The sequence below is a fragment of the Nomascus leucogenys genome, unplaced genomic scaffold (assembly GCF_006542625.1).
Source record: "Nomascus leucogenys isolate Asia unplaced genomic scaffold, Asia_NLE_v1 000599F_183625_qpd_obj, whole genome shotgun sequence".
NCBI classification, from domain to species: domain Eukaryota; kingdom Metazoa; phylum Chordata; class Mammalia; order Primates; family Hylobatidae; genus Nomascus; species Nomascus leucogenys.
The window spans coordinates 1-9,982 of record NW_022096264.1 but is presented as its reverse complement, the minus strand read 5'-3'; the positions used below and the strand labels follow the sequence as shown (position 1 = coordinate 9,982).

Below are 9,982 nucleotides of genomic sequence, written 5' to 3'. Positions count from 1 at the left end.
TTCATTCCCTCCTCGCCCCCATGAAGGTTTGACTACTGTATACTTCGAACCTGTGCTTCTTAGTTGTTTATTGCTTAAGTTTTAGCCACAATGGCAAATTGCAGCAGGAAATCCAGTCCTACTTTGTCATTTAGAAACAAAATACAAAACCTATCAAAATAAAAGCACTAGCTTTTTTTTTTTTTTTGAGGCAAAATGGAAGAATTCCTAATATTAGGTTAGAAAAGCATTTTTTTTTTTTTTTGAGACGGAGTCTTGCTCTGTCGCCCAGACTGGAGTGCAGTGGCAGGATCTCGGCTCACTGCAAGCTCCGCCTCCTGGGTTCACGCCGTTCTCCTGCCTCAGCCTCCCAAGTAGCTGGGACTAGAGGCGCCTGTCACCACGCCCGGCTAACTTTTTATATTTTAGTAGAGACGGGGTTTCCCTGTGTTAGCCAGTATGGTCTCGATCTCCTGACCTCATGATCTGCCCGCCTCGGCCTCCCAAAGTGCTGGGATTACAGGCGTGAGCCACGGTGCCTGGCCTCTGTTGTGTGTTTTGATGTGGTGACTGCTAGTTAAATTCAGTGTACATATGAATTCACTCTTGGGACAAAATATGCCGGATTTGAACTTATTTTCAGGCAAATCATGTTTCATCTTGCAGAGCTAATTCAAAGTATACTGACCGCATGCACTTCTTGCTTAGGGGAAGAAAACTCATCCAAACTTGTTTTTAGGCATATGTTATTAGAGCTAGGATTAAAATGAATCTTACATACTTTCTTTTTTTTTTTTTTTTCGAGACGGAGTCTCGCTCTGTCACCCAGGCTGGAGTGCAATGGCGCGATCTCGGCTCACTGCAAGCTCTGCCTCCCGGGTTCACGCCATTCTCCTGCCTCAGCCTCCGAGTAGCTGGGATTACAGGCGCCCGCCACGGCGCTCGGCTAATTTTTTGCATTTTTAGTAGAGACGGGGTTTCACCGTGTTAGCCAGGAGGGTCTCGATCTCCTGACCTCGTGATCCACCCGCCTCGGCCTCCCAAAGTACATACTTTCTTTAATATGCTAACATTAACATGTTTCGCTTAAAAAAGTATCGATCATTTATCATGGAAAAATACACCAGCTTACACAAATTCCTAAAGCGTTTTTTCGTGTGTGTGTGTGTGTGTGTGTGTGTGTGTGTGTGTAGAGATGGGGTTTCGCCATATTACCCAGGCTGGTCTCGAACTCCTGGGATGAAGCGATCCACCCACCTCAGCCTCCCACAGAGCTGGGATTACAGGCTTGAGCCACACACCCGGCCCTAAAGCTTTTGGTGAGATTATATATTTTACCTGCGAAATATATGGGTCAGAAAGGTTTGAGAAAGTTGTTAGATAATTCTGCCAACAAAATCTCCCGTCCTTTCCAGCTGTGATGGTGAATTCTAAAGTAGCATTCATCTTTGGAGCTTCTCCCTGTAGGCATGCACCTTGCGTTGCACCTCCCAGATGTTGCGCGGAGTCCTCCAGGCCTCTAGAGGGCAGAGATGGCCTTGTTTCCTTGCGAGCATCGCCTTAGTTCTCTCTTCTGGGGCTGTGAGCGTGGGGTCGAAGCGCGCGTGCGCGGCGGCGGTTGGCGGCGGCGGCGGCGGCTGTGGCGTGGCGGTTGAGGGCGGTTGGGGGCGGGCGGCGGCGGCGGGCGGGCGGCGGCGGCGGCGGGCGGCGGGCGGCGGGCGGCGGCGGCGGCGGCGGCGGGCGGCGGGCGGCGGGCGGCGGGGGCGGCGGCGGCGGGCGGCGGCGGCGGGGCGGCGGCGGGCGGCGGGCGGGCGGGGGGGGGGGGGGGGGCGGGCGGGCGGCGGCGGCGGCGGGCGGGCGGGGCGGCGGGCGGCGGCGGGCGGGCGGCGGGCGGGCGGGCGGCGGGCGGCGGGCGGGCGGCGGCGGCGGGCGGCGGCGGCGGCGCGGCGGCGGGCGGCGGCGGGCGGCGGCGGGCGGCGGCGGCGGCGGGCGGCGGCGGCGGGCGGCGGCGGGCGGCAGCGGGGCCTGGGCTGTCGGCCGGCCTGGGAGGAGGAAGGCGTCTGCAGCGTGCGGTGTGAGGGGCGGGACCCGGCTGCCTGCGGAGGGCCTAGCTGGGGGAGGCCGGGCCATGCTGGTGGGCCAGGGCGCGGGGCCGCGGGGGCCCGCGGTGGTCGCCGCCGCGGTGGTGCTGCTGCTGAGCGGCGTGATGCCGTCGCACGGCCCGGAGGACATCGTGGTGGGCTGCGGTGGCTTCGTCAAGTCGGACGTGGAGATCAACTACTCGCTCATCGAGGTGAGCGCCCGCCCCGCGGCCCCGGCGCCGAGTCGCCAGGCCAGGGGTTCAGCCTCTCTGGGCCGCGCTGGCCTCGTCTCTGACCCCGGGCGGTGTGGCGTCCTTGGAGCCCTTACCTCTTCGGAGGCTATGCTGTCCGCGAGCTCCCTGCAGTCCCTCCCCAGTGGCGCTGGAGGGGAGATTCTTATCATGGGGTCGTCTAAGGACTGAGGGGTGCCAGATCTCAGGTTCTTCAAAACCCGGACTCCATCCCCGGAACACAGACCCCAGATCCTCAAAACCCCGACCCCAAATTCCCTGGAGCCCAGACCCCATTTCTTTAAAACAGACCTGAGATCTCCTCGAATCAGACCCCCTGAAACTCAGATTGCCCCAAACCCATATTCCAGAACCTAGAGACCACATGTCTTATGCCCCAAGCTCCACAGCCCAGAACCCCCCAAAGTTCTAATCCACTGCTCCTCCAAACCCCGCGGCATGATTTTAAAGAGCATCAATTCCCATCCCATAGATTCTGACCTAGTAGATCAGTATTGGAAACCCTGGGGCTGGAAAGCTATTTTTATTTCTCCCGCTCCCCTCCACCCCTGAAAATGGAGAGTTGCCAGCTGCCCTGATTGCCTTAATGAGTAGTTACTGGAATTACCCTAGAGATTTGTGCTGAAGGAATTTTTTTTTTTTTTTTTTCAATTAAGTTGTAAAGTCCTGTTAAATGTTTTTCAGCCGGTGGTATTATGACCCAGAAAGGGTTCCCGTAAAGAGGAAAGGGATGGATGGAGGTAGGGGCAGAATGTCATTTGTCGGGGTAGATGGGAGGCGACCAGAGCAAAGCTTGGGCCTCATTTTTGGGAGGGGATTTATGGTGGGGTAGGACAAGGAAGAGGAAAAGAGCAGGTGCCTCCGAGGTAATTTAGGAGAAAACGAAGGAAGAGGCTGGGAAATGCCAAATAAGACCCCAAAGATCGTCTGAAAGCACCTTTGAGCTGTTCCAGGGCTGGCAGTGAAGGGTGAAGCACTGTGTTCTGCTGAGGATTGGGGGAGGGGTAGGGAGTCAGTTCCACACCCCACCAGCTCTGCGACCTGCCCTTGCTCTATGTCTCAGTTTTTGTACCTATAGGATGGTGTTGGGAGAGAAACAGTGGAACCCAGCAGATATATTTCTTTAACAAGCGGATCCGTGATCTTCTTCAAGGCCCCTTTGTTTGCTGCTTTTTCAGTCTGAAGAGGTCAGAGGTCAGGCATTGAATGAATCTACCCACTGGCAGCGGCAGGGCTCCTAGGATTTCCTGGGTACATGTTTCTGGGTGCCCATGCCACCTCCTAGGTCTGCGTTGGGCACAGGGCACGTTCAGGGTGGTATGGTTGTAGACGGCACAGGGCATTTCAGAAGCTGCCCGGTAAGGCCTCTTGCAACTTGTAGTTTCCAGGGATTCTGGAAGGAAGGAAAAGACAAGCACCCCCTCCACCCTCATCCTCATAGTGACCTTGAGAGCAGAGAGCAGGTTTTGTAACCCCTTATGAAGTGTGTTCCTTAAGCCCAAGGGCTGCCTGTCCAGATGGTCTGGGACACTCACTCTTTCATAACTCCAATTCTGAAATCAGACATTTCATACTGGCCATCTTGATGTAGATTACATTGCCATCCTGTGTCCTGATTGTACTTTATGAAAGACGTAGAAATAATCAAGATACTTCATGGTCCTGGTCGTTTCTTGATGGTGTTTTTTGTGTTCCTATGCAACTGCCTTCATTCTTCTTCAGCTTTCCCCTATCCTGGGTGTTTTTACATCATGTTCATTGAGTCAACAACTATTTATTGAGCCCCGGCACATACTGAAGCCTTGTGCCCAGTGTGGATATAGCAGTACAGTGAAAAGAACAGACAAAACTCCATACTCTTATGAGACTGACATTTTGTTCTCTAACAGGGACCTTACTGTAAAAAAAAAAAAAAATTATACTGGTTGGTAATACTGTAACAATCAGGAGGTTTCATAATAAGGAGTGGCTTCTTTATTTCTCTGGAAAACCAGCGGATCTTTGGGCTGCCACACTTGGCTTGGGTTGTGTAGTGATCCGAATCCCTTTGGATGAATGCCCCTTGATGTTGCCTCCCTAACCCTTCTAGGCTGGTGAATTTCCAGTCCCTGCCTTAAATGCATGCATCTGAATCTCTTTGTCACCTGTAGCAAATTCACTGAGTACCTACAGTAAGCAAGACACTGTCTCAGGCACTGGGGAATGAAGTTGTGGTCACTGCCCTCAGAGAACTTTACATACAGGCTTAACCTTATTTCACATGACCCCTTTCCCAAATGTTCAAATGTTCGTGTTATGAGTTAGTCACTTTGTACATCTTCTTAGCTGGTAAGATTAGACTGCTTCATTGCAGCTCGTGTCATGGTTTGTTTCGTGGTCATAGAGCATTAGCATTTTGGAGGTGAGGCTTTTAGATGCATCAGACCCAACTGCTTCCTTTTACAGACATGGAAACTGAGCCTCAGAGTGGTTGAGCTGTGCAGGTACATTTAGGAAATTTTCCTTGAGCCCAGTATGTTCCCTATGTATTACACTGTGTTGCCTTTTTCTTCAGAGAGAGATATTAAATAGTAATACAAACTGCTTTTTCCATTTATTTTATTTTATTTGAGGCAGGGTCTCACGCTGTTGCTCAGGCTGGAGTACAGTGGCACCATCATAGCTCACCAAAGCCTCTGACTCCTGGCCTCAAGCAATCCTCCTGCCCCAGCCTCCTGAGTAGCTGAGACTACAGGCACATGCCATCATGCCTAGCTAATTCTTTTTCTAGTAGGAATGAGGTCTGGCTATGTTGTCCAGGCTGGTCTTGAACTCCTGGGCTCAAGTGATCTTCCTTCTTTGGCCTCCGAAAGTGCTGGGATTACAGGCATGAGCCACCATGCCTGGCCGCAAACTGATTTTTCTTTGAATCCATATTCTGTAGCAAGAGCTTAATATGCGTTGATGTGAATCTGTACAACCACATGACAAGGAGTGGCTCTCTGTCTACACCTGAAGAAACCGAACATGAGCTTGCCCAAGGCCACGCAACACGTGGAAGACTCAGATGGTATTTGGGCATCTTACTGGGTTAACACTTTGTGTCTGGTAATGCTCAGAATGTAAGAGTTTGAGAGTCCTTGAAGAGAGGACAGATATTAAGTGTCTTTTTTTTTTATTATTATTTAGGTTTTAGGGTACATGTGCACAATGTGCAGGTTTGTTACATATGTATCCATGTGCCATGTTGTTTTGCTGCACCCATTAACTCGTCATTCTGAGAATGAAAGTAATGAGAAAATTAAGTTTCTAGATGAATGTTGCTCCACGTATTTGAAATTATTCAGAGTTAGTAAGAAGGTTTCTGGCCCTCATTCCACACCTTTAGTTGAGAAATAGAGGTGGGCCCCAGGAATTTGCATTTTATTTTACTTTATCTTATTTTTTTTATTATTATTTTTGAGATGGAGTCTTACTCTGTCTCCCAGGCTGGAGTGCTGTGGCATGGTCTTGGCTCACTGCAACCTCCGCCTCCCCGGTTCAAACAATTTTCTTGCCTCAGCCTCCCAAGTAGCTGGGACTACCGGTGCCTGCCACCATGCCTGGGTAACTTTTTTTGTATTTTTAGTAGAGACAGCCTTTTACCTTGTTGGCCAGGCTAGTCTCAAATCCCTGACCTCAAGTGATTGGCCCACCTCAGCCTCCTGCAGTGCTGGGATTACAGGCATGAGCCACCATGCCCAGCCAGGAATTTGCATGTTAATAAGCACCTTACTAATGGCAAAGTTTGCAAATGTGTTTGAGACCCAGAAACTTAACAGGAGCAACCTAGAGACAGCCACTAAAATAAACAGAAAAGCATTGAAAAACAAGGCATTGTAATAGGCTGTAGGTGGTTTCTAATCTGAAAAACATTGAGTCACATGATTTGAGGAGAGTTTGTTGATTTCCCTCTGTCCCAGTAATGCCCCGTGTTGAAAGCTGGCATACAGTAGGTCCTCAGTGAATGCATACTGACTGAGTGCATTCAGGTGTAACATGTAGTTAATTCCCAAAGGCAATGTTATGATTTCTGCTTTGCTTCCTTCCTTTCCAGATAAAGCTGTACACCAAGCATGGGACTTTGAAATACCAGACAGACTGTGCCCCTAATAATGGTTACTTTTGATCCCTTTGTATGATAAGGTAAGAGGGGACTGCTTGTCACTTCTGATGGGAAGTCACTAGTGTGCCTCACCAGGCTGCACTAACCATGCCCTTTCCTACACTAGCAAATGCTCATCTGTTTTGTAAATTATTAGTGCTATATGGTAATCCTAGCCACATTCGGAGGAGACGACTTACAAACTGCCTTGACGAATACAGTGGCTCTCTGTGTCTTTAGGGCCATTTGGCAATGTCTAGAGACGTTTTTGTTGTGACATCCATGGCTGTGCGCTACAGTTACCCAGCGAGTAGTGGCCAGGCGTGGAGCTAAATGTGCTACAGTGCTGCCCACGACAGCCTAGATGTCAGTAGTGCCAGGGGTGAGAAACTCTGATTTCATGGAACCCGTTACTTGCAAGCAGCTTAAAGTGTTGTTAAAACAATTGTACAAGTAATACGTGAATTCATGAGCTTTGTGAAAAAAAGTCAAGGTCTTTAGAAGTATGTGAAATAAATTGTACCTTTTCCCTCCAATTTTACCTCCCTCTGTAGTGATAACGTCTGATACTCTGATAAAGGTTTTTTTTTTTTTTTTCTTCTTTTGAGATGGAGTCTCACTCTGTCGCCCAGGCTGGAGTGCAGTGGTAGGATCTTGGCTCACTCCACCCTCCACCTCCCAGGTTCAAGCCATTTTCCTTCCTCAGCCTCCCGAGTAGCTGGGATTACAGGCACCCGCCACCACACCCAGCTAATGTTTTGTAGTTTTAGTAGTGACGGGGTTTTGCCATGTTGGCCAGGCTGGTCTCGAACTCCTGACCTCAGGTGAACCACCTGCCTCAGCCTCCCAAAGTGCTGGGATTACGGGTGTGAGCCACTGTTTCTGGCCCTCTTATAAAATTTTCATGTGCATCCTAACAGATTGCTTTCTATTTATAGTTATTCAGATATCCACGGATACACATGCATATGCATATATGCAAATACACACAAGCACACATGCACATAGATGCGTATCCACAAACACCTCTATCTATACAATCCCATCCTCTCACATACAAACCTTTTATTTGGAAATACAGATTCATAGGAAGTTGCAAAAATAGTCAATATACATAGTTTTGATTTTGATATATTTTTTAATACAAATGGAATCAAACAATAGGATTTATTCTGCAGTTTCATTTTCTGCCCTGTGTTAATGCTTTCAGTACCAGAGGGACATTTGGTTTTTTCCTCTTGTATGCTTTCAACATTAGCATAGATAGATCTACTGCCTTTTTTTTTTTTTTTTTTTGAGACAGAGTCTCAGCCAGGCTGGAGTGCAGTGGTGCGATCTCGGCTCACTGCAACCTCTGCCTCCTGGGTTCCAGTGATTCTCTGCCTCAGCCTCCCAAGTAGCTGGGATTACAGGCACCCACCACCACGCCCAGCTAATTTTTTTTGTATTTTTAGTAGAGATGGGGTTTTCACCATGTTGCCCAGGCTGATTTTGAACTCCAGACCTCAGGTGATCTGCCCACTTCAGTCTCCCAGAGTGCTGGGATTACAGGCATGAGCCACCATGCCGGCCTACTGCCTTCTTTTTAATCGCTGCGTGGTGTGTCAGAGTCAAACCCAAACTAATTTAACTATTTGGACATATAGACTTTCCTCCAATTTTAAAATAATGGTAATTTTAAAATAACACACTAGGAAATATTCTGAACTTAACTCTTCACCAGAATGCATAGGAGTGATTTCTAGAGATGGACTAGCTGGGTCTGTCCTGAAATCTATTTATTAATTTTTTAAGTAGTATCAGTATCAGTCTCAAGAAACCAGGAGGCCGGATGTAGTAGCTCATGCCTGTAATCCTAGCACTTTGGGAGGTTGAGGCAGGTGGATCGCCTGAGCTTCAGGAGTGCGAGACCACCCTGGGCAACATGGTGCAACCTCATCTCTACTAAAATACAAAAAAATTAGCTGGGTGTCATGTGCATGCCTGTAGTTCCAGCTACTCGGGAGGCTGATCAGGAGAATTGCTTGAACCTAGGAGACGGAGGTTGCAGTGAGCCGAGATTGCACCACTTCCCTCCAGCCTGGGCAACAGAGTGAGACTCCATCTCCAAAAAAAAAAAAAGAAAAAGAAAGAAAACCAGGGTTGATAAGTAAAATCCAGTTTTATTTATTGAATTAATGAGGTAGTGTATTGTTTAGAGACAGGATCTCCCTCTGCTGCCCATGCTGGAGTGCGGTGGCATGATTATGGTTCACTGCAGCATTGACCTGGGCTCAGGTGATCCTCCTGCCTCTGCCTCCTGAGTCGCTAAGACTATAGGCACCTGCCACCACACCCAGCTAATTTTTTTAAGAACATTTTTTGTACAGATGGGGTCTTGCTATGTTGCTTAGGCTGGTCTTGAACTCCTGGCCTCGAGTGACCCCCCGCCTTGGCCTCCCACTATGTTGGGATTATAGGTGTGAGGTACTATGCCTGGCCAAATCTAGTTGTAAGAGGTGACTATAGTTTCTGTAGATACATCTAACTTGTGCCAACTGCAGGCATGTGAAGGCTTAATGGGAGACTCAATTAATAGAAATTATAGATGTTTAGTATTAAAAGACATTGAGTGGCCGATCCTAGTGTCTTTAGAACTCACGAATGGGCTTCAGCACTGTCTTCTGATTGTTTAGATGAAAACTTCTGGTGTTCAGCTTCAGCTTGTAGCATCTGAAGAGAATCACAGTGTTCAGTACCATTTAGAAGAACAAGGCTTACTCTTAGAATTCATTTCCGTGTAAAAATTTAGATTAAATGATAACACTAAATTAAGCCAGAGTCACAATTCTCATTTCTTGAAATTCATTTTCTTTTTTTCCTTTTAGGGGGATTTCATTCTGAAGATTGAGCCTCCCCTAGGGTGGAGTTTTGGTAAGTTAACTGAATCACTAGACATTCTTTGTAAAAGATAGATGATTGCCAAATACTAATTTAGGCTAGCAGAATGCATAAACTATTAAATATTAAGGATCATTTCCAGTATGGAAGAGGGTTTGTAATCCCTCCCCTCCCTGCCCCCATCACTCTGGTTTAGTTCCGATTTACCTTAATCTACCTTAAGACTTCTGTTACCTTTGAAAAATAGACATCTTTTCTTCTACCTTTCTGTAAACTCTTCCCTTGCAGTTTCACTCATTACGTGGCCGTAGAATAGTATAGAAATCAAGAGTGGGGACTTGGTTCCTGTCCCAGGATGGCTTCTTTTTTAGCACCCTCAGTTTTTTAATTTTTTGTGGAATTAATTGAAACATTTAAACATTGTGAGATTTGTCATAAAAATCCAGATTTATGTCCCACGAGATGAGAAGACTGTCACCCTGAAGCCTTACCAGCTTAATAACCTTGGGCAAGTTACTTCCCCTGTGTCAGACTGGCTCCTCACTGTCGAGCCAGGGTAGTTATAGTCCCTGCCCCACTGGGTACTTGGAGGATTAATAAACCAGTACTGAGTGTTCAGAGTGGCTGGCACGTAATTAGCAAGTACTCAGTATTCAGAAACAGCCCTT

The 9,982-nt window shown here is 48.2% G+C and overlaps 1 protein-coding gene across 1 annotated transcript; it reads left to right on the top strand.

The window, feature by feature from the left end:
• Nucleotides 1–2,045: 2,045 nt before the first annotated feature.
• On the top strand, nucleotides 2,046–6,458 carry LOC115833865 (nodal modulator 3-like). Its single transcript, XM_030808684.1, has 2 exons — nucleotides 2,046–2,272; nucleotides 6,387–6,458. The coding sequence occupies exons 1-2, from the start codon at nucleotides 2,108–2,110 to the stop codon at nucleotides 6,456–6,458; spliced, it is 237 nt and encodes a 78-aa protein (XP_030664544.1). The 5' UTR covers nucleotides 2,046–2,107.
• Nucleotides 6,459–9,982: the final 3,524 nt, after the last annotated feature.

Coding starts and splice junctions, on each gene's coding strand:
- LOC115833865 (XM_030808684.1), top strand. CDS start 2,108: ATGCTGGTGGGCCAGGGCGCGGGGCCGCGGGGGCCCGCGGTGGTCGCC. Junction 2,273..6,386: donor TCAACTACTCGCTCATCGAG/GTGAGCGCCCGC, acceptor CTTCCTTTCCAG/ATAAAGCTGTACACCAAGCA.